The sequence below is a fragment of the Saccoglossus kowalevskii genome, chromosome 9 (genome assembly GCF_978046115.1).
Source record: "Saccoglossus kowalevskii chromosome 9, keSacKowa6.1, whole genome shotgun sequence".
In the NCBI taxonomy this organism is placed as follows: domain Eukaryota; kingdom Metazoa; phylum Hemichordata; class Enteropneusta; family Harrimaniidae; genus Saccoglossus; species Saccoglossus kowalevskii.
In genome coordinates, this window is record NC_140649.1 from 8,133,578 (window position 1) to 8,147,671 (window position 14,094).

Genomic DNA, 14,094 nt, shown 5'->3' on the forward strand with positions numbered 1-14,094 from the left:
AATGAAGCATTCAACAACATTATGGAAGAAAATGCTTCATCAAGTTTTGCCGAATCTGATTTCAATAGTAGTACTCCGTTTTACCCGGCTAGTTGAGTTCAGCCATCATGGTTCAGCCTCAGGAGCCTCACCCACCCTCATCATCCACTTTATTCGACCTAAATGTACAGACAACCCAGCCACCAAGATGGTCAACGCCAAGACAGCCACTTCAACAACAGAATTCAAATACTGTGGAGTATGCACAAGATAGTCAGACTGCAGGTAATTGTTCAGTTTTATATGTGAGTTAATTTCGATCAATCGCATTTGCACCTTTCTAGTTATTTGTGGCGCCGATCCTGGATCTAAGATTAAATATATAACGTTTAATTTTTCCTACAGTGTTGGTGTATTTATCTGATATATTTGCTATGTTAGTAGCCTTTCCTATATTTCGTTTATGTATGGGCATAGACACTCAAAGCATTGTTTTGTCAGCATATCCTGTGTACCATATGTTGTGGATCCTGATTAAAAGTCAAGTACACAATAGTTTCAAACAATAGGCTTCTTCACAGGATGTACTCTCTTTTGTTTAGAACTTTAACACACATTAACAAATTTGCATATGTGCTTCTTTACAGACTTTCAATTTATATATGAGAATTTTAATTCTCTCCAGGAAACTTGCAGCAACATGTCATCACAGCAAGAAGATTTGAAAGACTGCATATTGTCTAGATTAAAAAATCTGGAAAAAAAAGTTGAAGATTCTATACTACAACAACGGCAGCAACGGCAACAACAATGTCAGACACAGTCAACAAAAAAACAAAAAATTAGAACACCATCAGAGCTTTCGGTAAGTGTTGCTTAAACATTTACACATGCTACAAACCAATCCGATGCTGTATTGAATTATTTCGCAAATATGTGTAGTTTAATGAAAGACGTGGGGAGAATTGGGGTTTGTGAAACAAATTTAGAAATTAAAATGAATATTTATTTAAGCTCTGCATGACACTGATTTGTCAATTTCATTTACCTTTAAGATTTAGTATAACCATAGACCCTTTTAGAGGGTCTATGGTATAACCAACTGCTGTAATTGATCTTGTTTTCTGTGTTTTTTTTATAGATGAGAATCAAGCAATTATGTGCACATAATCAGAGTTTGGCATTTGATGCTATTGCTGGGTGAGTTCACATACATAATATTTTAGTCTGTAACATGCCATACATATAAACACAAACTGAAAAGAAACAGTTGTGAACCACTGTGTGTGATTAAAACCCCAAAAGGGCAACCAAATTAAGAAATATTATTTTTTTTTTATGTAAAACTTTGTAGCAATACTGTTTGTACGATAATTTTGCATACATGTGCAATTAAAGAAGTTGTCAAGATGACTCAACAGGTTCATGTGTATCATATTATGTTCGTCCATGTACTTTATAATAGATTATTATAGGGTCTATGGTTTGTCATCGTTAGGTAATTTTATCTTTTTTATCAGCATTAGTTTATTCAGTTTTTGTTTTTTGTTAATAGTTGGAATGCTGAACACAACAGACAGATAAGAGAAAAGATTATGGACCAATTAAGATTAAAGTTTGACGACAAATATTCAGAAAATGAGTATCAATGTAAGTAAAAATTTAATTATCAGTTACTGCTTTGCTTATTGTTGACAATTATACCTGTAACTCAAGAAGTGAACCATGTGGTTATTGCTTTGTGGTTTTCATTGATGTTCCAATAGTTGATTCCTATCGGGAACACTTTATTCATATTGATTATTCGTTATTGATTCGTTTAATCTTCACTTTGAGTCACAGTACTGTTGTATTTCTTTGAAGTTACATGTATCCCTATGGCAAACTAACACAACCTTGACTGTTTCATGCAAATCCTGTCTTCTATTGTGATACCCAACCACAATTTCATGTGTTTCAATGTGCTATCAAAGAGACATGACTTGTTTGAATTTTTGATGAATTTTAATGAGTTATGAAGTAACTTGAATATATTACTATTGAAGAATACTATTCAACTCATTCTATATTAGTTGCATTGTAGTACTGTTGCTTTATCAATTTCTTTCTAGTCGCTATACGAAGAGCTTATGAAAATAAGAGGATACATGCTAGAGAAGGACAAAACCCAGCATTAAAAAACAAAAATAAGATGGCGAAACGTCTAAACACACTACGCTGGCAGGCATGTTGTGATAAATTATAAATATATTGTTAGAATATACAATAAATTTGTGTACTCCAACACTCAATAATTTATCACATTAATTTATTGTGATTTAACTATTTCACCATAATCAGCAGTTATATATTTGTTTTCATGTAATAATAACATTTTGCTGATTATCGGTAATACAATTACAATTGTATTTTTGTTGACTACTTGACACTTTACTATAAGTTGTAATTGTTACATTAGTATTTATGTCATCGAATGTTTTCTTACAGACAATGCAGAGACGCATGAGTCTTAGAGAATGAAGAGGAGAGAGCCATGTGGAAAGAAGTGGACCCTGAATTGATGTCCGGTGAAGAGGACCAGGAGGATGGCTCTCTCCTCAAATCACCAAGATGGAGAGCTGCTCCAAAAAATGAGCTCATCTCTTCACTAGATCGTCGTCTTCATGACAAAGGCATAATGAAAAGATTGGTTAAAAAAAGACTCCGCTCAACAGTGTTTACAGAAAGACAAAAACCAGCAAAAAAATATCCAACCAGCTGTGTGTGATAATTTTTTTTTTGAGGAATGGGGTTTCCTCATGTGTTTAATTTTGATAGTGTCGCTTTTTAACTATATGTGGGGGAGTGTTTTCATTTTTTTTTACATTTGAGACACTGACATTTACAAGTTTTAATGGATGTTTCACATTTATTTATTATTTTCATTGGGGGGGGGGCATTATTTTATAGTATTTACATTCGAGGGACGTGTTATGCTATCATTTACAAGTTTAAAGGATTTTTCATATTTACGGGGGGGGGGGGTAAATTTTCACATTTAATTTTTACATAGGGAAGGGGGTGGAGTTTTTTTATTTCTTATTGTATTTACATGTGTGGGAGGATTGTATGTTATTATTTACAAGTTTTAAGAAATTCTTTCACATTTATTGTTATTTTTTGAGGGGGGATTCACACACATTCAATTTTGATAGAGGGGTGGGGTCTTATTTATTAACATTTATGGAGTATTTTTTGCAAAGGTTTCAAACATTTATGTGTTTACACGTTTTCATTGTTTTGTGATGAGTACTAATAAATCATAATGTATTTTCTATATTAAGGTATATATAGATTTGTGTGTGTGTGCTGAATGTATGTATCTATGTACGAGACTGCTGGCCACTGTTCCCATGAGTTACAAGGAATAACCCCACTATCATTGCTCCAGCTAATAATTTTAAATGCCTGTATCTGGATTCTGTCTTCTTCATAAAGTTCTCTAAAGAAGATAACAATGTCCTCACCATTCTTACTTCAGAATGCATGCGCCAATCATGTGGGCATATGAATACCTTTCACAGAATTCTTTGTGTAAAAACTAAACTGTGGAATACGCCCATGGTTCAAATATCTTTTCCCAGAAACCATGAATGAAGTAGCCCTCTATAAAAGTGATACAGCAGCTACCATTACTGGATCAACAAATATTTTATATAAATGCTTCCCTGTATTTTTGTAATTTCACGAAAATACAGATCTTGAATTTGGTTGTATTTATACAAATCAATGTGAATGTATTCCATGTATTTTTGTGATTCCACGAAAATACAGGGTTTGAATTAAGCTGGTTTCGTATAAATGCATGAAAATACAGATCTTGAATTTGGTTGTATTTATACAAATCAATGTGAATGTATTCCATGTATTTTTGTGATTCCACGAAAATACAGGGTTTGAATTAAGCTGGTTTTGTATAAATGCATGAAAATACAAATCTTGAATTTGGTTGTATTTATACAAATCAATGTGAATGCATTCCATGTATTTTTGTGATTCCACGAAAATACAGGGTTTGAATTAAGCTGGTTTCGTATAAATGCATGAAAATACAGATCTTGAATAGGGTTGTATTTATACGTATCAATGTGAATGCATTCCATGTATTTTTGTGAGTCCACGAAAATACAGTGTTTGAATTAAGCTGGTTTTGTATAAATGCATGAAAATACAGATCTCGAATCGGGTTGTATTTATACAAATCAGTGTGAATGCATTCCATGTATTAAGCTGCTCAAGTATGAATCCGGGAAGATAAGTCCCTGTATTAATCTGTATCTATACACTAAATTAATACATGAATAATAGACTTCCTGTATCAACATTTATTCACAGAAAATACAACACTGATGCAGGTAAATACAGGAATGCATTTACTGTGAATGCAGGTCAATAAAGGAAGTGTATTATCCCTGTATTAAATGAGTGCAAATACACGTGAAGACAGCCTGTATTCACACTGTATTTACATGAATAAAATGTTACATTTCCCTGTATTCTCATTGATTTTCTGATAATACAGGCTAATCTACTGATGAATACAATCTGTATTTTCGCAATTTCACGTAGTGTTATTTTGTTTAGAAGTGGGTGGCAATGTATCAATGTTTTTTTTGAGAAGTGTGTGGCCAAAGGAAACGGCTGAATAAAATGCATCGCCCGGATGCGCTCACTGGTTGCGAAAGTTGTGAGCTGGGTGTGTTTGCTGTTGCTGAAAACACTTGTGTTTAGAAGTGGGTATATAAATATAAAAACATGGTTTAGAAGTGAGTATGGTTTACGAGAGGTGGGCTGCACACCATTACTCACTTAATGTGGAAGTAGCCCCCCCCCCCCCCGGAAAGCCGGTGAAATATTTTACCATCCAATTACTTATCGCAAATGGGGGTCGCGTTCATGCACAATAAATTTTGTTACAAATTGTATTGCGAAACGGATACAAATTCTCCAGTGGCGTAGCACGAAATTTTGCATGGGGGGGGGGGGGTCTGCTCACCATTCCTTGCGCCCCGTAGGCGCACGTGGTCGTGCATTTTTTCGGGGGGTATATTTTTATATACAAGGATGCGTAAAAATTACATATAAGATAGTTTTCTATAAAATTGTATTTATATATAATATATTTTTCTGTAAATATTATATGTATATAATTCATTATAGTATATAATAAAATTATTGTGTGTGTGGTAAAGCTGTCATGCACACAATCATAACTGGAAATGGTTTCAGAACGAAAAACTGTTTTATTACTGTAAATAATTTTGAACAATAAAAACTGAAATTTAGAAAAACAATTAATAATGAATGTCCCAAGCTTGTTTCGTTTAACTAGAAGGACATGTCTTTTGGTAGCATTTCTTGTATTAATTTCCATTGCACAAAAAACAGCAAATACTGTCACTGAAGCACAGAATTTGGATGATTTGTTCTCCTCGGCCATTCAAACTGCAAATCAAGTCTTTTACCGCATCCATAGTTGTTGACACTTCACAACCGCTTTGATGGATGTATTTTAACCCCTGGATTCTGACTTTGCATTCTGGCCACATTTACTGCTTTTTCATACCAGTTCAATTTCCTTTCATTATTACATCCAGATTCCATGATATTTAATATTTAAACCAGCTATTATTCACAGTCACTCTAGTTTCCACTTTTCTAAAATTATTTTACTGATCAAAAGACTTTTCACTCCCATCATACAATCTCACATAGTACTTCCACAAACACAGCGGCGATCGCCAACATAACTACAAATAACCTCGCTCTCAGGAGCGGAGGAATAAATGAAACTTATATAAATCAGTAATCAGGGCTACTTAATATGTTATAGTAGTAATAATTTGATATTATTATATATATATAATCGGGAATTATGTATTTATTACAATTTGTTTATAACAATAGCATGAACTTTTCTTTATATATAATATATTTGAAGCAGAATTATATATGAATAATTACTTATTACGAGTTATATTTTATTATATATAATAAGGTAATAACAATAATCATCACTTCATTATATACAAAAAAATTACCACAAAACTATTATGTATATATAATGAATAACTGTAAATAAATAAATGCACGAAGGACACCTAATAACAGAGAAGCCAGGAAAATATAATGTTCTGTCCCGCTGCGCGTTGCTACACGGCGAACGCCGATAGTGGGCAACACGTGTCTTGAAATTTCCTCGAAAACTGCTCAAAATAAAACGAAATTTCGCGTGAATTATTGATTAATCAGTTGAATTACTTTCCTCAGAATTTATTTGTAAATTCAGCATTTAGTTTTAACAAAGTCGCACAAAGTCGCTGTAACAAATTTTCGCGATTCGTAAATAAAATTAAGAGCGACCTTAATGTCAAGTATTTTCTTTCTTATACATGCAGTTCTTTGGGAGAATAAAGTATTTTGTGGAACTTCGAGGGAGTTGGAAGAAATAAGCAGCCGCCTCCGAACGCAGCTAATTGAACATTTCAGCGTGAATCGCCATGAAGACTTCAATCCAACAAACAAAGACAATGTTAGGAATTACATCAAAGAAACAATGGAAAGTTATAATCTCGAAGTTGAACTGCAATATTTCGACTCTTTATACACACAGGTAAGTGCACCATATAATGTAAACCTTAACTGCTAGATATATTTTAAAACGTAAAAGGCGTGCACCACTTCTCCACTATTTGTCACCGTTGGCGGCGTAGTTGGAGTACTGCACGTACTACGATTTTACTATTGCTCAATTAGGTGGTAGTTCACACAAACCAGGCTTTGCATCCTCGCTGTTGTCAAGTATGCTAAAATAATGTATATACATAAAAGATAAAGCACTCAGTGAATTGTGCATTAGTACATCGTATGAGTCCCATGGCTGGCCTTGTATTCAAGTTTTCTTCATCACTAGTGCAGTCGAATGGTTGGTGGGGTGATTAGCATATTATACCTTCACAGTGAACGCTGCGGGTTCAAATCCCTCACTAGGCAACTTGCAATTTTTCACATATCATTCATATCACACAGTAATGTGCATATGAATGAATAACACTTATGAATAAAACGCACAATTGATCTTGTTTTTGTTTTTTTTGCAGTACGAGGGAACAAATATCATCGGCGTTCTCCCAGGACCATTAGTAGGGACGGCTGATGATAGGGTTGTCCTGCTAGGGGCGCACTACGATTCTGAAAAATTAACCCCTGGAGTCGACGACAATGGATCAGGGATGGCAATTCTTTTGGAAGCAGCTGCCATGGTTACCAGTAGTATATGTGAGCACAGAAATACCGTCATCTTCGCTGCATTTGATTTGGAGGAATGGCAGGATGGTATGTACAGTCCGTAACAGAAATAAACGTTCCTATGTTATATAGATCATTACACGAAGGGGGTGAACATGAATTCGCAACTTCGAAAGTATACGACAAATTCCCAGTATGTCTAGCTACATTATATATGAGACAAATCGATGAAGTTTTATCGGGGATGTAAATACTGGTTTGAAAAAACTGAAGAGCCCCATGGCTTAAAACGACACGGATTAAAAGCTAGTCATTTTATACATATAGCAAATATTTGAAATTAATTAAAAATCGGAAATATGTTAATTTTACTGGAACCAAATGTTCCATTTTTACACCCATGTTGTAAGCGAAATGTTGACTCATGTTGGCATAATTTGTTTATTGGTTAAAGTTAACATAGTGTACCCCTAGGTAACCTATAAAACTGACTGAACAATACTTCCAACCGGTAATATCATTACGGGTCTGTATCGCTGCTAACTAGATTATTTATGACAGTTGTCACTTCCATGGCGTATCACACCTACTTTTCCAATGATAGCTGTGTCAATTTCATACTTTGATTTTCAGTTGCAGGAGACATAAGCATTGGAAGCCTCTACTTTGTGCAAAAATGGCTGCTGCCTTTCCTGACTAATGATAATGGTGCGGCAAACAGTTCCTTCCAGGGCGCCCTCATCATGGAAACGGCAATGAACTACAATAATACTGTAAACTCCCAAATGATTCCATATGGATTTGAGCAAGTACGTTAAACTCACTACCAACACACAAGACAAGTACGACCGACTGTTGACAGTCTAGCTTGGTATATAGATAATTTAGACACGGGCCTAATTCCCTAAGACTTCTCCTGCCTTAGTTTTGTTAGAGCATAAGGTAGTCTGTCCACCTGAAACCAGTAACCACAATTAGATTTTTGAAAGCACTGATCACTGATGTATTCTCTGAAGTTTTTTATATGTGCAATGTCACGATAAAAAGCTGTAAAAACCGCTTTTATTTTTACCAATAAGCTGCATTTCCTGTTTCTTGATAGGTTTTCCCGGATGTGTATGCCCACCTTGTGAATCGTGGTTTTCGTGGCGATTTCCTCAACGTCATTGGAAGAAGGACGGATGCAGTCTTCAGTGACAAGTTTGTGGAACATCTTGCCAGGATCAACGACACAAAGCCGGTATTCTACACCGAGGCAACCCAACTACCAATAGATGGTGAATTGCGTTCTTTGTCAAGATTGTGACAACTCTTGTTTTTCGGTTTTTTGTCAGTGGGCACACGTTTCTATTATAACTCTTAGTATATGCTCACCGTCCTTCTTTCTGACACATAGTAAACGCGTAGGTTATTATTCTGTTAATCATGATTAAATTGCAAACTTTTTTGTGAAAGAATTTACTTTACACGTCTAGAGCAGACTATCATGCGACATGTTTTTGCCCCTTATAAAGTATCCCCTTTTCTCCTTTTGACCAATCCCATTGTACCACAGTGACTGTTCTTTTGTTGAGTGACCGTGATGCAACCACATATATTTGGAACAGTAGAAGCGATAATTACAAACAGTCACAGTCGAGGCGTGTCAGCGCTAAAAAATACCACGACAAACTTATGCTTTTTTATCAGGTGTACCAACAGATGGCGAAATAAATATGTTCGGAGACTACTTCAGGAACGACCATACAAGATTTTGGGAAGTTGGACCACCTTACCTGAAGGCATTGTTCATAACCGATTCAGGTATCGTCATATTATATTTGTATAGATCACGTAAATACTACAGATAATCGAGTCGCTGTCATACATTTTTTATTATAATTATAATTATATACTGACAGACAATATGCCACACCCTTTGCTGACACTGATGGCCAACATTTAGTTGGTATGGCATATAAATGCTTTATCGTTTCTTCTTAATATTTTAACATTATTTCGTATATTTGAACATTAAACGGTCATATTGTTGATAAGCATTATTGTGGGTTGATGCAATTGTTACGCGTATTTTTCAATGTATTCTGCAGCTGGTTTTCGCGCTCCAATGGACGTATGTTATCAGAATCTCTGATATCCCAAAATATAGATTGATGTATTATATTCGTATTATCACGTTTGTATATCTGATTGTATTATTAAAGCTTGCTTTCACTTTATCACAGCCAATTTCCGATCTCCGATGGACGCCTGTTATCACCAGGAATGTGATAATCTCGCAATGATTACGGCTGATAATCTACTATTCCTTGCTCGGACAACGAAAGCTGCGACCACAATGATAGAAGAACTCGCTATGGATTGTCCTGTTGGTGAGTTATGGAGTATTGTTTGCTTTCAATCGTCGGATTGTTATCGGTATCTACACAAAATTGCTGTTTTTCACATTGCTAGGGAGTTCATTGCCCTATGCCTGAATGATCTAATGAGTTTTTTTGCTGGAAGTACATTGGGATATTCAGAACGCCAAGTAAAATATTGTGAATTTGCACATAAACTAGTGAGTTATATGAGTTATGCATGTACTTAACTGTTAATTAATACCTAAATAGCATTTAAGCTACAAATGTGTTGGAGACGCTGTGTTCTAACGTGATAAAAAGACATTTTATAACTCACCGTGACACTACTGAGATATTTGGATAAAACTTACAGTGTAATGTCTGTTGAACAGCTTTAATGATGATATAATATGTTTTAAACTGTCAAATGTTAAAGGGCGGCAGTCGTCGTGCCGCGATCTGTTCGATATGGGACTCATAGCGACGTATAGACTGGTACAGTCGGGGCGATTAATTTGTTTTTGTAGTTTAAATAAAATTTAAAAAAATGGAGGTGTTAGCGCGAAATCACCCCGACTGGTTTATTCTGCAGGAAATTCATTGTTATTAAATATTCATGAATGCACTTGTTATAATGAGCTGGGCGCAGAAATACGTGCATAATGAGTTCAACATGGTAAAGGTCACACTGCAGACCCAACATGGCACACGTTGAAATTCGAGTTTGTCGTAGTCGTCGTTTCTAATTCATCATAATGTGTAAAAAAAGTAACTCGTACTAGTCGTAGAATTAAAAAAAAATCGGCTGCTACAATTGTTGCGATTGGCTTAGATGATTGTCAATTAGAACACTCATTAACATAATTACCCGTTGAAAAATCGACGGGTTCAAGTTCCTGTAGTGTCGCTAGAGGGCCATGCAGAATAAAACAGTCGAGGTGACAGGGGACTTCGCGCTAACACCTCCATTTCGCGAATTTTTTTATTTTATTTAAACTACAAAAACAAATTAATCGCCCCGACTGCGCCAGTCTAAGCGACGTATACAATGCGTATAAAATACAATGTTACATGAAATTCGAACACGCACTGCCCGACGACCACCGCGCTTTAATCCAAGAAAGACCGAAAGAGATTTTCCAATGAGAACGTATTTATATGTGTTGCATACAATACTAGTATCATGATAATTTTCTGCTGTTTGATTCACAGGGACATCTTCGTTGTTGAAGTCCAGCAGTGTCGTTTGGTGTGCTGTTCTGTTTTTCTGGATGTTCATTGCTTTTCAGTGATCATCTGGTAGCGAAAAGACATAGGCTGTTGATGGTTAATTGAGCTTTTGATTATACAATGTAGATGCCTTTTATAAATCTTACTCTTCGGTTTTCATTAATTGTTACCTGTTGTTTATGAGTGATTCATAGTTATCTCGAAAGACAATACCTTGTTGTATATTTTTGACATTTGATTGTGACCCAGTGACCCAGTTATATACATGTACAAGACAGAGAGGTCAGCTAAGGAATGCACGCTATAAAGTATTTATAAATGCACGCGACATGTACACATTGTTTGAGCTGCTCTTGTTCCAATTTATATGTCTGGGTAGTGCACGAGCGTTTCGCGATATGGGGAGGCCCCCGTCTAGCCAATCCATTATTTTTTGGATTTAAATGAAACTGTTTTAAATAAAAACCGCCCATAAAAATTTCATAAGTATATTTATAACAATGCCTTTGCTGACTTAAGTGTTCACTCCTCTTGTTAAGCTAGTAATATTTACTTTCTTATATATACTTGGATTACCCACGGTTAGTCATAAATAACTTCTCTGAGAGAGGGCTCTGTATCACTTTTTTCAAAATATCACAATATAGAGTCTGTGATTCGCTTTTGTGGGTCCCTATAATTGGCAGGTTTATATCTAAATGGGATTTAAATATTTATAATTTATACCGTATTAATCCACGTCCATGGGTAATCCGGAATGAGTGTACAGATGTACATTAGATATAACACGATAATTCACAACACTCCGTTTTTGTAAATATTATCGGAATTGATGGTCCCTGTGTGTGTCGGGTCAAAGAAAATATTTAAAATTCAAGTCATCTTCTTAATGTATTCACTTTTAAAGCGGGAGGGTCGTCACTTGCGCACGCGTGGGAATTGAGTCCCAAGCGACGATAACAACGCATGCTAAAACGCAAAGGCTCATGGGTAGATGCATGTTTGTAGACATTGACACGCTATGGCCATCTGATGCATGCGCAGGTGACGTCTCCCCCGCTTTAAATATATGTCTAGAAATAAGTACTCAACCCAATACCACGATGAGAGGAGAGCTACAGGTACATGTGCATTTAATAGAGAATAATACAACTATGTATTCAGCGTAAATTGTTTTGAATTGAAATCACGCTATTGTAAAAATGCCCACTGTTAGAATTTTCACATTGAAAAACGACTTGTTCATTTTTGTTGCGTATGAAATTTAGAATATAAACCTTAAAATATAGAAAAAAACGCTAATGTTATTTTTCTTACTACATGTACTTTGTATATGAGTTTTTTCTTGGATTCCATTTATTTGGCAGTCACTCGTACTAATGATTATTTATTAGTGACATTACATGCATCACCACTACAACGGGTCATTCCAAGGATGCTTGATAACTAGACCCTCACACTTGTTTTGCGTATGTCTGTGTGTACAGAGAGTGGTTGACAAGAACCCGTCGGTCATAGATTTTCCCAGAATTCTCTATACTTGTTATTATAGTTCAATGCTAGCTCTTCAACTAACAGTCAGTCAAACATTTCATGGAAGATATAATCTCCACAACAAATATTTTTATTCAAGTAATGAAGAAAATGAATAATTGATTGTGCATTTTAAGGTAGCGAGACTATTATTTGTGTTGAAAATTACGATTTTCACATTTATTTATTAATTGATGAAATGCACTATAAACTTTCATGTGATAAAGTCAACATAACATAGAATGTCATGTACTGTAAGTTGGTTAAAATGTAGATTTTCTGAAGGGAAGCAAGGCAGCCTCAGTAGTGTTTTCCAAAATCAACAACACAGGTTTAATCTGTGTGCCTATAAGTTTCAAAGATAAACTTAAGACAAAGCAATGTTAGGATGTGTTATCAGTAGTTATCTGACACACAATGAGTGTTTCCAAACATTTGAGTGGTTTGTCTCCGCCCCTGTTTGTTTCACAGATTATTCATTTGCATATGAATGTGTCAGATACAAGGTCACACAGCCACTGAAAAAAAATCATTGATTTTGGTGTTTTCATATGCCGATTTTATCCAATTATAGCTATCCCATTCCTTTATTTTTTTGGTTTCCAATAGCCTTACACATTTGGATGTCCCTACACATGTTAAAACAGACCTTGATGGGAAAACAAATTGATTGTGCCGATAAACAAGTTTGAAAATCTTTGCTGTTACTTCATGGACGTTTTCTAGGAGTTTATGTTTTTCAAAATACAAGGTCTTTAACAAAAAATAACGTATACTTATTGTCGTCGGATTAACACCAAATTTTCACAGCTTTAAGGTGACAGTGAGAGGAACTTGAATGTGTCCAGACAAACTATTTCATCGATTATTTACCAACGAGTTGTGGTTTGAGTTGGGGGCAATGCGACTAAAACAGTAATTAAAATTCAGCACACTATTTTTTAAAACGCGTTGCTTGAATAAAACTGACCAGACACATTCAATTTACCAGACTATTGAACAACTAGGAAAAGTGAAAAAAATACTTCTTATCGCCAGCATAAATGCGTAATTATTTTTTTTACAGAAAAAGTAATTTTTCACCTTTGATTGAGTAACGCGTCGTAGAATGCAGATACCGGCATGCAAAATACACTTGTGAAAAGCTTGAAATCTGGCGATTCTAAAAATATATACTTTCCCGGGTCTATTTGTAGTCATTTAGTCACAATTAGAAGATGAAAACAAGTATGCAAATAATAGTCCCGCTACCTTAAGTAATTACATACATATTAAGTCGGGTTAGTTTCCGTATTTCTTTTTTTAAAGTTTGTGAAACTAGTTCATAACAATTATAATACTTACAACGGCTTGCATTCCTGAGTGATGTGGTTCAGTAAGAAGCGGGTACATCGTTATAAATGTCAATGTATGCCATATGATTTTAATATTTAAAACTAAGACCCTTCCTGGGGAAAATCAAGATCCGCGCCTTGGTTTTGTTCCTATTTATGCCATAGAAACATTGTTGTTTATGATGTTATGAATATAATTACGAAACTCAATTTCTCTATATGGTGAGTGGTCATTGCCTCACGTTTTGTATAATGTGGATACAATGTGACGTACACGGCGCGAGTAAAATACATGATTGACAAATTTTGAACGCGCCCCCGGCTCCACGTGGGTGCATACTTTTAGCTCTTCTTTTGTCGGTCTTTAGTCCTTCTGATGGTATTTTAGT

The 14,094-nt window shown here is 35.2% G+C and overlaps 2 protein-coding genes and 1 long non-coding RNA gene across 4 annotated transcripts in view; all 3 read left to right on the top strand.

The window, feature by feature from the left end:
* The window catches only part of LOC100378460 (uncharacterized), a 58,270-nt gene extending 46,943 nt beyond the window's left edge, over window positions 1-11,327 (top strand). For both annotated transcript variants that reach the window (XM_085503119.1, XM_085503120.1), the window contains exons 2-8: window positions 6,417-6,631; window positions 7,119-7,353; window positions 7,900-8,075; window positions 8,369-8,543; window positions 8,956-9,069; window positions 9,492-9,638; window positions 10,821-11,327. In XM_085503119.1, the coding sequence (XP_085359245.1) occupies window positions 6,417-6,631; window positions 7,119-7,353; window positions 7,900-8,075; window positions 8,369-8,543; window positions 8,956-9,069; window positions 9,492-9,638; window positions 10,821-10,900 (1,142 nt within the window). In that variant the 3' untranslated portion in view covers window positions 10,901-11,327. The remainder of the gene's footprint in view (window positions 1-6,416; window positions 6,632-7,118; window positions 7,354-7,899; window positions 8,076-8,368; window positions 8,544-8,955; window positions 9,070-9,491; window positions 9,639-10,820) is intronic.
* LOC144353502 (uncharacterized) lies at window positions 108-2,224 on the top strand. The gene is made up of 5 exons (XM_085503527.1): window positions 108-264; window positions 627-844; window positions 1,121-1,179; window positions 1,535-1,629; window positions 2,091-2,224. The coding sequence occupies exons 1-5, from the start codon at window positions 108-110 to the stop codon at window positions 2,222-2,224; spliced, it is 663 nt and encodes a 220-aa protein (XP_085359653.1).
* Window positions 11,328-12,381: 1,054 nt separating the features above from the next.
* On the top strand, window positions 12,382-13,726 carry LOC146738098 (uncharacterized). The gene is made up of 2 exons (XR_014930329.1): window positions 12,382-12,508; window positions 13,629-13,726. It is a non-coding gene; the product is annotated as an uncharacterized LOC146738098 (long non-coding RNA).
* Window positions 13,727-14,094: the final 368 nt, after the last annotated feature.